The 13039-nt window shown below is 65.0% G+C and overlaps 1 protein-coding gene across 3 annotated transcripts; it reads left to right on the top strand.

Moving 5' to 3' along the window:
• The first annotated feature begins 1580 nt into the window (after positions 1 to 1580).
• Positions 1581 to 13039, top strand: MEF2B (myocyte enhancer factor 2B). Of its 3 annotated transcripts, none has more exons than XM_069790454.1 (9): positions 1581 to 1763; positions 8707 to 8786; positions 8963 to 9166; positions 9247 to 9375; positions 9466 to 9628; positions 10543 to 10688; positions 11218 to 11329; positions 11412 to 11502; positions 11979 to 13039. In XM_069790454.1, the coding sequence occupies exons 2-9, from the start codon at positions 8733 to 8735 to the stop codon at positions 12289 to 12291; spliced, it is 1212 nt and encodes a 403-aa protein (XP_069646555.1). In that variant the 5' UTR covers positions 1581 to 1763; positions 8707 to 8732; the 3' UTR covers positions 12292 to 13039. The 3 variants fall into 3 exon arrangements, with proteins under 3 accessions (XP_069646555.1, XP_069646553.1, XP_069646554.1); XM_069790452.1 differs by having other exon boundaries at positions 11409 to 11502; XM_069790453.1 differs by lacking the exon at positions 1581 to 1763 and having other exon boundaries at positions 8656 to 8786; positions 11409 to 11502.

Genomic DNA, 13039 nt, shown 5'->3' with positions numbered 1-13039 from the left:
CTCCCCACCACGGCTAGTAGGAGCAGGACCCCCGGCATGGCCACCCACCCCAGCACCCGCCTGGGGGATGCCCGGCAGATCGTGGGCTCCGGGGAGCTGGTGCGGAGCGTGGTGGTCATGGTCATCCCTGCGGCTGCACTGCGGCTTTGCCCCCACCGAGGCAGAGGTCACACAAGGACAGGAGATGAGTTGGGGTGTGAATTGGGCAGTGACTTCTCCATGGCTGATTTTGGGGCCAGATTTGGACCTGGACAGAGAGGCAGGGCACATCAGCATCCCCTGAGCTCGGATTCTGCTCCCCTTGGGGAAAAGCACCTTCTCAGCCCGGCTACTCTGCACCTTCCAGCCAAAATGCTGACTCCCCGCTCCACTGTGCTATTCCCCTCCATCAGACCCAGGCTGTCCGTGGGTCTGTCACCGTGTGACGGAGCAGCGTCGGCCTCCCTTCACTCTGCAAAGTCCACTTCGAGTCATCTTCATGGGCTTTGAGCCACAGGATCCACCGTCACCTGCATCCTCCGGTCCCTGCTCGAGACGCCCCAGTACAGAGTGGGTTTCTGCCACCTTCCCCTGGCTGGGAGTGGGGACCGTGCCAGGAAATCACAGCGCTGGATTGTTCCGGGTGTCACCGGGGCCTGTCCCCCACCTCCGTGCCGGGTTGGGGGGGGACACACAACGGTGTTGAGGTTTGCAACAAGCAGGCGTTGGGTTGCTTTTTGTCGAGGCAGGTCGCTGGCAGCGTGCGAGTTGCGTGCGGAGGTTTCGCTCGCCATCGCCGGCACTTCCTCGCACCCTCCCACGGGTTATGTCACTGTGGTTCGGTGGCCCCCACGCAGGGTTCCAGAGCCACTCACTGCAGGGTGGCCTTGATCAGGACGATGGGATGGGCTAGGGGCAGGAGAATGGGACAGCCCACCCCCCTCCAGGGCAGGTCACTTCATTTATAAAAAGAAAAAATAAAAACAAGAGGGAGCGGGTTGGACGTTTCCTTTCGGAGCTGCAAAGCAGTGGCGGGGTTTCGAGCCGATGAGGTTCTTTTTCGCTGTGGTTTTGCTGAGCCTTCGGTGACCCTGAGGACCGGGCGACTGGCATCCCCCACCCCTGTGGCCAAGGGGGCCCGCAGTGCTGGGGGGGGGGTGTCCCCTGAAACCAAGGTGGGGCTGGGGACCTGGCATGGACCAAATCCAGAGCCTGGCCCTAAACCTGCTCCCAGGACCCCTCCATCTCAGCCCGAACCTGACCCCCCCGGCGAGGGCACAGCATCCCCTGGGACCCCCCAAACTTCACCCCCATCCCACCCCCCCCAAATTCCCACAAACTCACCCACGTCCTCCCCTGTCCCAGCCCCCCCGGGTCCCCCCAACCTCCCCCATCCCAGCCCCCCAATTCCCCCCAACCTTCCCCCCCTCCAAGTTCTCCCTCACCCCGCCCCTTCACCTCCACCCCGCCCCTCTTCCCGGCAGAGGCGGGACTACGCAAACCAGCCCTGCGGTTACCACCAATGGCGAGCGAGCCCGGCAGCTCTATGCAAATCTGTCGGCGAGGGGAGGGCGGGGTTATGCAAATATTGCCGGCGCGGCTCGGGCAGGCGGCGGGCAGCGCGCTGCTCCGGGAACACGCACCGGCACCGGACCGGGACCGGGACCGGGACCGGGACCGGAGGGCGGCTGGGCCGCACCGGGACCGGACCGGCTCCGCTGCAGAGCCGGGAACCCGCGGCCGAGCCGACGGGGACTTGCCGAGGAGGAAGAGCCGGTGTCCAGGTGTGTGTCCCGGGATGGGGAAGCGGGAGGTGTCCCGGACCCACCGGGCTGCGGCCACGCTCCGGTGTTGCCGGTAGCGGGGGGGGGGGGGCAGTGGTCAGCAGTGCTCCCCCAGGTCCAGCCCTTCTACCCCGACGGGGCTTCCCTCTGCGGCGGTACCGGCCCCACCGCATCCAGCCGGCCGCCCCGTCGGGGCGCACGGGTTGGGGGACCGGGACCGGGACCGGCCCCCGGCGGGGGGGGGGGGGGGAATGCCGGTGCGGCCAGACCGGCGCCCCGCGGGCTGGCCTGGGCACGGCGGAGCCCCGTCCCCCGCCCCGCCGTCTAGGGATGGCGGGCTATAAAAAGCCTGTGGTTTGCGCCGAGCTCGGGGCGGTTATTTTTACTCGTGTCTGTGCAGGGAGGAACGCCCGGGTTTAACCCAAAAGTGCAGCCTGGATGGCAGACGCCCTGCCCCGGCCCCGCTGACAGCCTCCCCACCAGCCCCGGGCCCGCCAAGGCCTTCGGGCACTGGGGTTGAGCCCACTGCGTAAAGGGGAAACTGAGGCATGGCACCGCGGGGCTGTCGGCTCGACGTGGAGTAAGTTGTAACACCGCTGGTGACGGTGACGCAGCGCTGGGACACCCCGATGCAGGGCCAGGGCCTGATGTCACCGTAGCTTCGCTGGGGTGTCGCACCGCTCCGGCAGTTCATAGCACACGCTGAATTGCAGCCCAGTTCCTTCCCACTCCCGGGTGGGGATGTTGACCTGTCCACCGTCCACGGCTCTCGCCAGCACGTGGCATCTCCAGCGTGTCCCAGCGCACGTGAGTCTCCCTCCATCACCCGTTCCCGCGGGGAGAGCAAGGTGGATCCTCTGCCGGATCCTCCTGCCCTCTGCAGCCGACTGCCAGCGAGTCGCCGTCCCCAGGGCTTTATTCTTTTAATGAGAGAAAGTTTCCCAGAGCTGCTGGCTCTGGAGACGGGGTTTCACAGGTAATGAATTAACATGGCAGCTGGCGGGTGAGCTGGAAGGCAGGGACCTGCACCGGGGAGACGATGGGCCGTGCCCCCTCGGTCCGCACACATCCCTTGGGGCAGCGGGTACCGGTTGGGAAGGGAGCGTGGGCGCCCAGGCCGGAGAGCTGGATCCTGGCTCTTTTCCATGTCCCTGGCTGCCAGCTGGACACATCACATGCGGGTGACGTGTGGGGGAGACCTGTGCAGCTCAGCGGCGGGGGGGGAGGTGAATTTGGGATATAGATACAGGCCTCAGGTTTGGTTTAGGATGTCAAATGTTCCTGCTCGCCTCCGAGCCCGGGGCACTGATGCTACCCCGGTGCTGAGAGCCAGCCGGTGCAGCAGTGGGGAAGGAAAGCGGGTTTGGGAAACTTTGCAGGGTGAAAGGGGATGGGGATTCCTGCTGACACCCAGAAGTGTCCTGGCAGCAAGGAGGCTTGAGAGTCTGGCATACCATGGGGTGCCCAGAAGGACTGGGGGGGATTAGTGTATTCAAGACCTGTGGATTTCCCTCGTCTTCACAAGAATAACAGCAGGATTGTCAAGAGCAAACCAGATTTGTAAGCCGTGCAGCCCTAATGCCACGGGGATGGGCTCAGGCCAGCTGTCAGCAACTTCTGGCTGCCCCCAGCAAACCCTCCAGCAGCAAATGAGCATCATTTCCCATATTAATGCTCAGCTGCAGCATGGGGTGGCCCAACCCCGCGGGAACAGTGTGTTTCTCCCCTCAGCCAGTGCCAGCAGCACTGCAGACACCGAGCAAAAATGGTGGTCTGGGCCGCGGAGGGGGTCTGTGGGTCCGTCTCTCTTCCCAAGGGCAAGAGCTGCCTCATTTTTTGGGGATGTTTCAATCCGTCCTTCTTCCACACAGTCATTTTGGAACCGAAAAGTCTCCACCCATCACCGCACTTCGCCCGATCGCACCTGGCTGCAGCAGTGCTGGGCGCTGGTGGGACTTTCGGTCTGTGTCACTCTGAGCGGGATGGAGCCAGGGCTGGATGGCAGCCGGGTCCCCCCGAGACCAGCCAAGGCCTGGATTTGGCTCTGGAGGGGTGCAGAGCCATGCCATGGCCGGGCCCCGTGCTGCAATGGGGGTAGAGAGATGAATTATAATTGCCTCTGGGGATTTTGCTGGGTGCTGGGGTGATGCTTGTGAGATGGAGGAATGTGGTTAGCAGATACAACCCTCTTGTCCCCAGCGCCCTGATGTACCCTCGGTGCCCCGGCTGTCCCCAAGCCCCTGCAGCACCACGTCCCCACCAGGCTCTCCTTTCCCCTGCTTCCCAGCAGGCTCCTCCTGCCTTCCCCGCTTCCCTTCCCGCGCTGCTGGCCCCGCTCTGGTTTATACTGGTTAGTTGTTTAAACAACCTATAAAAAGCAGAAGGGCCTGTCAAGCCCCAGCAGAAATCCTGCTCAACTCTGACTTTTCCCTGCGCCGGGTTTAGGATGCTGCTCGCACCACGAGGCCCCAGCGCTGCCATTCCCTGGGGATTGGTGAGAGCCATGGCCGTGTCCCCAGCTGGAAGCAGGGCAGCACTGGCCAGGGATGGAAGTGACCCATGGTGGTCCCAGCACCATGTGTCCATCCATGACGGGTGGTCCTTAAATCCCCGTTTCAATCTTATTGCCTTCCTGGTCCCAGCGATGCAGCATCTGGCCTGCCCTCCCCTGGGATTTTGCTGCTCCTGGCTCAGATTTTCCCCTCCTGGCCAAGCTCGCTTCTTTTCCCTGTAAAAGATGGGATGGAAACTCTTTCTCCCACTTTAATCATTGTTTTTCTCCAACAAAACACTTTTTGGAAGCTGCCAAACGCCAACAGCGGGTACTTGCTGGCCGCTCTCTTCCCCGCCCCCCCCCATTTCTACCCAGTCACCCCCAGCTTCAGATTTGCAACAAAATCCCCATAGTTTGGTGAAAACGGCCTCTTTCCCCAGTTTCTACGTCGATACCACTTTGTCCCATGGGGATGGGAGAGGTGGAAGGATGAAATGCTGGGGACTTCAGACACCCTGACCTGGGGTTATTAGGGGAGTGCCCGGACCCCGGAGCAGCGGAAGCCACTCCGGGGTCTGGGGGCTCCCCTAATAACCCCTCTGCTTTGACTTCAGGATAAACTTGGTGGATTTAACATTTCTGGGATTATTTAGGGATGGAGAAGAATGTAAAGGTGTCAAAGGCAGCGCTGGGACCCCCCGGTACCATGCCGAGCATCCTGTACCACGCGGCATACGGAAAAACACATTGCTCTCAAGGGGTTCGCTTCGTCTCAGTGCGCTAATTAGGAGCTGGGATAGGGAGTTTACAGGCTCTGGCGTGATGCAAATGACCCCTAAAGATGTACAGGAGCCAGGGAGTTAATTACAAACCTCATTGCGGCCCAGGGGGTTGGGGTGATACCTCACTGCGGGTGCTGGCAAAGGGACGGTGGGGATGAGGGGCTGTGCCTGGGTGTGGAAGCGAGCCCGGTGCGTGCGAGCGAGCAGAGAGCCCGGGCTAAAGATAAGCGTGCGTGGGAGGGAGTGGAGGCCGGCGGGATGCCAGGCAGCGCGGGAGCCTCCGCCGGGCGCGGGCAGGGGAAAGCATCTCCTCTCTGAAAGGTTTTGAGGGCTCGAGAGCTTTGCTTGTGCTGGGTTTTGTTGGCCTCGTTCGTAATGACGATGCTGAAGGGTGCTTCGTCCCCGCAGCCAGGCTGTGTCATGAGTTCCCATCGCGGCCACGCTAACGAGGAGCCGTTTGTGCGAGGTGGGACCCGGTGGAGATGAATGCAATGAGAGGCTGCAGGGTTTCTCCAGGGCTGGCACCCCAACCCCGCTCCCTCCTGCGTGGGGGTCCCTGGCCATGAGCCCTCGCTGGACGCTGGCTCCTTACGGGAGCCAGGCTGCTCCCTCGCTGCTGTCCCCGGCCACGGGGACAAGGCTGGAGGATGCCACCTCGCTGGACCACGGGATGGAGGTGACAATGCTGGGCAGAGCCACCCCATTGTGCCCATCACCGCCGGCTGCCATAATCGCCTGCAGCCATAATGCTGCTTATCGCCTTATCGCCCGGCGCAGCAATTAAAATCCAGCGTGAAAGTCCCTCCTCCCCTCCCAGCCTTTAATACCTGTCCGGGGGGAACCGAGCGCCGGTGCCCTGCCGCACTGCGGTGGCTGAGACACCGGGACCCGTGCAGGCAGCAAGCCGTAACGCCTTGGACCCCGCTCCCGGCGAGCATCCCTCCCCTGCCCCGCGGCCGGGCCAAGCCCTGCGCCTGTCCTGCAAGACCCCGGCACATGGCGCGGTGCCGGTGATGGCGGTGGCCCGGCTGGGGCTGCGCATGTCCCCGCGGGTCCCACGTGGCCACGGTGGCCGAGCGGCCGAGGCGATGCCCCAGGAGGAGCGGAGCCCGTAATGAGCTGCGTGGGGACGTGGCTGATGAAACCGCCCCGCGTGTTGCACGAGGCCTTAGACGGTTTCCCCGGCGGGGGGACGAACCGCCCCACACCCAGCCCAGCCCACGGTGAGCGTGCCGTGAGCCCCGGCTGCAGCGGGTCCTCAGCTCCCCCGGCCCGACAGTGCTGCGGCTGCCACTTCCTCTTGCCTCCCACCCCTGCTTGCTATTCTGGGATGGGGCCCCCCGCAGCATCACCCCATGGGTGCCAGTACCCCCCTGGGACCCCCACAGCATCACCCCGTGGGTGCCAGTACACCCCTGGATGCCCGCAGCATCACCCCATGGGTGCCAGTACCCCCCTGGGACCCCCACAGCATCACCCCGTGGGTGCTGGGACCCCCTTGGGACCCCTGCAGCATCACTCCATGGGTGCCAGTACTCCCCTGGAACCCCTGCAACATTGTCCCATGGGTGTTGGTACCCCCAGAGCACCCTGCCAGGGCAGATGTGGCTCCTCTGGGGCTCAGAGCCGTGCTTGTGCCCGGGTGGTGGCTGCTGTTGCATGTCCCCTGCCCCGGAGCAGCATGGAGGGCGGGGGGGGGACGTGGCCAGGCATCAGGGCAGGCTGGGGCCAGGGACAGGCTTGCGGGATCAGTCCCAGTGTAGGGACCGTCTCCCTCTGCACTTCCCATACAACTAGAAACTGGGGTGCTGGAGCAGGGCATCAGGGTGCCACAGCATCCGAGGAGCTGGGGGTGCTGGCCCCAGCTGAGGGGGCCCTTGGCAGCATTTCGTGTCCCCACTGCAGATGGGGGGACACATCCTCCTGTCCCCAGCACCCTGGAGCCTTTAAAAATCCCCCCCCAGGGTGAAGCTGTGCAGGAACATGGGAGCTCGTGGCCGGGCGAGCATCCCCTGATCCAAACAGGCCAAACCCAGCTGCGAGCCGGGGCCCCCCCGGCGAACAGCTCCTGTTTCCGCACCCCAAATTAAAGACCATGGGATGGGGGTGGGCAAGCGAGAGCTGACCCCTCCGGGCAGCCCCGGCTGTATACCTGGGAGCGCCCTGGCCCGATGCTGTGCTGCAGGTGTCGGTGCTGGGACGGCAGGAGCAGCCTTGGTCCCATGTGGGCAGCAGCAATCGTTGGGAAAACCTCTGCCTTTTCACCAGGGAATCGTTGGCTTTTTCCGGGGGGGGGAGCTGGGGTGGTCTCGGCACCCCCCGTACCTTGGTGTCGTGCGTGGGCCCCGGGACACAGGGTGGCAGCAGGGCCGTGGGAACGGCAGCATGATTTCCTTCCATAAATTAAAATTAGTTTTGATCAGCTAAATATAGCAAGCTGAGCAAGATGGTAAATGGCAACATGCTTGAGAGGGGGAAGCGGGACAAACTGGGGCATCGGGGGAGCAAAGGGCTGGCCGGTCCCCAGCCTGCACCCCTGGGGTACAGCCCTGCAATGGGGGGGGCTGCTGGCCACGCTCAGGGGGGCTCCCGAGGTGCTGCCGTCCCCGGCGAGCTGGAGCACAGAGCTCCCAGCCCCGCCAGCTTCCCAGTTCGGCTCTTGCCCCGTGGCCATGTCTTGGGGACGGCGGGGACCGAGCTGGGCCACGTCTGCACCCAATTTGGGGTGGACAGGCTGGGTGCAAGGGTCCCATTGGAAGAGTTTTAATGCCATCCGTGGCTCTGCGCCGGGCTGCGGTGGCACTGGGGCATTCCAGAGGGGTTTTGGGGTGACCAGTGCTGGGCAACTGCAAAAGGAGCGGCAGCTTTTGGGGGGTGTCACAGCCCAGAGATGGGCTGCGTCGGGTGCTGGCACCCTGCAAGTGGGGTGGGATGCAGGGTCCCCCGACCCCTCGCCCTTCCCAGTGCTGGCTCACGTGGCCCGAAGAGGTGGGTGGTTTCGCTTTGCTGTCTCCTCGTACAGCCGCTTCCTGACCTGCGAATGGCGGAGGTCAAATTTAGTCTGTTCGCATTAGAAAAAAAAAGAAAATAAAAATAAAATTAAAAAAAAACCCCAGCCTTGAACCTAAAACCAGCCCTTTTGTTTTACGGACCCTCCCCGCAGCCAGCCCAGCCTCCCTTATAACCGCCCTCCCCATCCGACGGACCCGCTGGTGAACAGCATCAGTGCACGGGGCAGGGTCGGAGCAGCCCCCGCGGCTTCGGGCGGGCGCTTGGGGATGCAAAGGCTGATCCCCTGCTCCCAGCGAGGGTCCTGGCATCGTGGCACCGCGGCTTTTCGGCCAGCACATGCAGGTGCTCGGGTCCCCGGGGCCAGTGTGGGGTAGGGGTGATGGAGCTGGGGCGGTGGAACTGGCTGGGCAGAGCTAAGGTGATTTTTTCACCCCCCTGCCCCAGCAGAATTTCCCAATTTTTTTTCTTCATTTTTCAGTTTGCCACACTCTTTGCTGAAAAAAAATGCTGAAACTTCCTCTGAAAACTTATTTTTTTCCGCAAAACTTATTTTTGGCAGCCGGAGGGGCGAGGAGGCGTGGGCGGTGCAGGGGCGGATGCTTGCTTGGGCTGGCCCCGGACTGCGAGGGCTCAGGGGCTTCTCGCTCTCTTCCAGCCCCTCCTCGAGCTTAGGAGGTGAAAATGGGCCGGAAAAAAATACAGATCAGCCGAATACTGGATCAGCGGAACCGGCAGGTAGGAGCCGCTTGGGGATGTGGTGGGGACGAGGGGGACCGGGACCCACGAAGCCATGAAGGGAGGCAAAGCCGCTCTGTTCCCACCTTCCCCGCGGGTGTTGGAGCCTCCGGAGGGTTTGGGGCTGTATCCAGGGGTCCTGGGTGCAGCATCCCATCCCCTTCCCTGCTCTGCAGGTGACCTTCACCAAGCGGAAATTTGGGCTGATGAAGAAGGCGTACGAGCTGAGCGTCCTGTGCGACTGTGAGATCGCCCTCATCATCTTCAACAGCACCAACCGCCTCTTCCAGTACGCCAGCACCGACATGGACAAGGTGCTGCTCAAGTACACGGAGTACAGCGAGCCCCACGAGAGCCGCACCAATTCCGACATCCTTGAGGTAGCGGCGAGGGGTGGCTGGGGTTGGGGGGGGGTGCTGGGATGGGCACAGGACCCCGCTCACGGTCCCGCTCCCCGCAGACGCTGAAGCGCAAGGGGCTGGGGCTGGAGAGCCACGAGCTGGAGCTGGACGAGGGGTCAGATCCTGGGGAGAAGGCGCGAAGGCTGAGCGAGGGCATGGACCTGTCGGTGGCACGGCCCAGGTTTTACGTGAGTCGCTGCCGTCCCATGGCACCGGGGGTGAGGGTCCCCGAGGGTCCCCATCCCTTTCCCGTCCCTCACCTCCACTTCGCCCTGCAGAGCCCGGCGCCGCTGCCCGAAGCAGCCTACGGCAGCTCCCCGCCGGCCGCCGACACGTCCTTGGGCAGCACCAGCGGCTCCCCGCAGGGCCAGGGTCGCCCTCCCGCCTTCAAGCCGGCAGCACCGAAGCCGTCAGGACGCTCGCCGGGACCGCTGCCCCCAGGTAGGCTCAGACCCATCACACAGGGAACTGGCTGCAGGGGAGAAGGTCCCCACCGTGGGCACCTTGTCCTCGCCGGCCCCGTGGGGATTTTCCCGGCTGGGTGCCGCATGCAAAGCTCCTCTCGCAGCATCTCCCAGGGACTTACCGGGAGTGGGGCCGGGGTGGGTGCGTGGGCAGGTAGCACTGCCACAGCTGTGGAAACACCATCCCCTGCCTCCATCCAGCTGTTTCCTGTGCCCTGCTGGCACCCGGCACCCGGCTGGCCCCGGCACCCTGCAACCAAAGCTCCCTCCCGTGTGGCACAGCTCGGAGCTAGGCACGAGGGGCTCATCCTGCCCGGTGGGACGGCACCAGCCCAGGGTGGTGACAGGCACACGGGTGCCTCCAGGGCCATGCGGCGGAAAAGTGGCTGGAAAAAATGATGCTGGGGCTTGATGGGTGGATGGGAGGTGGCACGGGGGTGGCTGGGCAATATTCCCGGTGCGGGATGCAGACGTGCATCATTCCCATCTCCCTGCACGGGGATGGCGTGGCGGCCTCAGGCACGCTGGACGTCCCGGCTGCTGCGTGGGGAGCTGGGGCGAGGGTTCTCCCCGCAGCAAGGTCCAACCAGGGAGGTTTGCAGCCCGCTGGCCCCAGGGCCGGATCCGGCCACCGCCTTCGCGCACCGTTTCCGCTCGCAGCGTGCGGTCGCAGTGGACCCGGGGGCGGCCGCCGCAACCCAGGTGCACCGACGGCCTCGCGCAGGATGTGGGTTTGCCGGAGCGCAGCACCGTGGAGGCATGCACGGCCGCCTGCGGCGACGAGGGCACCGTGGGGATCCCCCCCCCCGCCCCCGCCAAGGACCGGAGCCCCTGGGACCCCACATCCCTCGAGGTCACCCTGTGCATCCTCCTGTCCCTCTGTCTGTCCAGGTATCGGCTACCCACTCTTCCCTGCCGGCAGCCTGAACCGAGCCCTGGCCACCAAGACTCCCCCGCCGCTCTACCTGGGGGCAGAGGGCCGGCGCGGCGAAGCCCACGGCGGCTTGGCAAGTGGCCGGAGCGGCGGCAGCACGGCGGTGAGTGCTGTAGAGGGGGACACCGGGCCTGCAGCATTCACTGCCTGGGCTGGCATGCTGGCAGCCCCCCCCAAATCTGCAGCCCCCTGCCCCTGGGGTGGGCTGGCTCTGTGTTCTTGGGGTGCCTTTGGTTCCGTGGGGTTGGGACACCCTGGCCGTGGGGGTTCCCGTGGGGGTCGGTGCCAGCAGGATGCTCGGTGGTCTTGCGCACCCCACTCCCCAGCAGTGACACCGTGGGAGGGGGCAGCAGGGTGAGGGGTGTCCCCCCCTCGCCATGGCTCGCTGCAGCCAGGCATCTCCCAGCTAGTCACCGTGCGCAGTGTCCCCTCGGAGCCGCACAGACATCCTATCCCCAAATTCAGCGAGGAGCTTCTCCGATCCGCTCCCACCTCCCCTTCCTCAGCCCAGCACTGGGGCTTTGCTGGGGGGCAAAGGAAGGGGCTGGGGTGAGGAGAGGCTGCATCACGACACCCCCCCCATGGGGTTGGCAGCACGAAGCCTGACGGGGGGGCACCCCGCTTTCCCGCAGCGGCCGCTGTACCCCACTCTGCAGACCCTGAGCCCCGTGCTCACCCCGGGCAGCTCCGGCGTCCCAAGCCACGGCCTCACCGGCTTCCCCTTCCTCGCCCCAGCCCAAGCAGGTAAGTCCTGGCCCCTTGGCCCTGGGACAGCACGGACCCCCCCCCGCTGGCTCCTGCTCATTCTTGGCCTCCTGCTCAGCAGAGTTTGGGGCTGGCGAGACCCCGCTGCCCCCCAGCTTCCTGCAGCCCGGCCCCACGGCGTGGCAGCACCCACGGGACATGGCACCGCTGGGGTAAGGATGGGGGACGGCCGTGGGGTGGGGGACGGGGGGGGGACGACCATGGGTTGGGGATGAGCCTGTTTGTGGGGAGCTGCTGCACCCATGGGTGCTATCTACCAGCCATGGGTGCTGCAGGCACCCAAGGTGCAGCCCCCCCCACCTGCCGTGCTGGGGTCTGTCCAGCTTCATCCCAAAACTGGGGTGGCAAGGGGTCACCCCAGCACCCACTCCCCCCACTGTCGGCAGAGCTTATTTCCAACCAGATTTCTCCAGGGGACCTCGTCCCCATGTCCCCCCCCGGGTCACACACTGGGTGGGCAGCTGCCCAGTGCCTGGCTGGGTCAGAGCAGGTACATGAGATGAGTTTGGGTGGTCTCAGCCCCTCTAGGGAGGAGAGGGGGGGTTGAGCTGGCCCTCTCCCCACCCTGAGCACCTCGGTAGGGGATGCGGGAAGACCCGACCTCACTCCTCCTCCCCTCTTACCCCAGGGTCAGCAGCCGAATGGTGTCCACCGAAGAGCCAGCCCCAGCCCCCAGCACCTCCCCGCAGCACCAAGCCATCAGCATCAAGTCGGAGCGGGTCTCCCCGGGGCTGGGCTGTCCCTCGGGCACCCCCCAGCCCCCCCTGGCCAGCCTGGCCTCCCTGAACGAAGCATCCCGAGGCTCCGGAGACCTCCAGCCACGGGATGACTATGCCAAGGGGTACCCCTACCCCCTGGGCCCCCCCCGGCCGCTGGCGGAGGAGCAACGGGCCCCCGTCCCCACACGGCGGGCGCAGGCCATGGACGCTTGGCAGAGATAGCGAGGCTGATGGGGTGCAGGGGGTGGGGAGCCTGGGGGGAGCAGCCCCCCCCCCCCCAAGACCCCCGGCAAGCCCCTTGTGCCCTTTGCAATGCTGCCGGGGGGGGTCGGCGGTGCCGCAGGGCTTCCCGTGGGGTCCCGGTCCCCCACCGTGGGACTGCAGCTCCCAGCAAACCCCCCTCCCCACGCTGGTGCCCCCCCACATGCCACCGGCTCCCCCCTCCCTCCTTGCAGCTCTGACCCCCAGCCCCCTGCGAGGCCAGGACCCCACGGGCGAGGAGCGCTACCCTCATCCCCTGTCCGGTGCCGGACACTGTACATCCCTGTCCATCCGTCTGTCCCTGCGTCAGCGTGTCCCCAACGAGCAGGAATGCCTGAGAAGTGCCACGGGGTGGCAGCAGGACTGAGAGCACCAGCAGCGGGTCCAACTCTGCACACCTCTGGCCCAATCCTGCACCCAGCCGGGGGTGGGGGGGGAGCTGGGGGGCTGCTGGGGTCCCGCAGCGGGGTGGGAGGGAGGGAGGGATGGAGGGAGGCAGCTGGGGGTGGTGGGTGCTGCTCCCCCAGCCCAGGGGCTCTTTTCTATTTATTATCTTCTCACCAATAAAGAGCTGGGGGTGTCGGGGTGTCTGGTGTGAGCTTCTTGGGGGTCAGGCAGGGTGACTCGGGGTGGCTAATGAGGCGGTAGGTCAAGTCCCCAAGGGGAGAAGCGGCCCAAATCCTGACCCCCTTGGGCTCAGCATCGCTTG

The sequence above is a fragment of the Haliaeetus albicilla genome, chromosome 8 (assembly GCF_947461875.1).
Source record: "Haliaeetus albicilla chromosome 8, bHalAlb1.1, whole genome shotgun sequence".
Classification (NCBI taxonomy): Eukaryota; Metazoa; Chordata; class Aves; order Accipitriformes; family Accipitridae; genus Haliaeetus; species Haliaeetus albicilla.
This window is presented reverse-complemented; position numbering and strand designations above follow the sequence as displayed.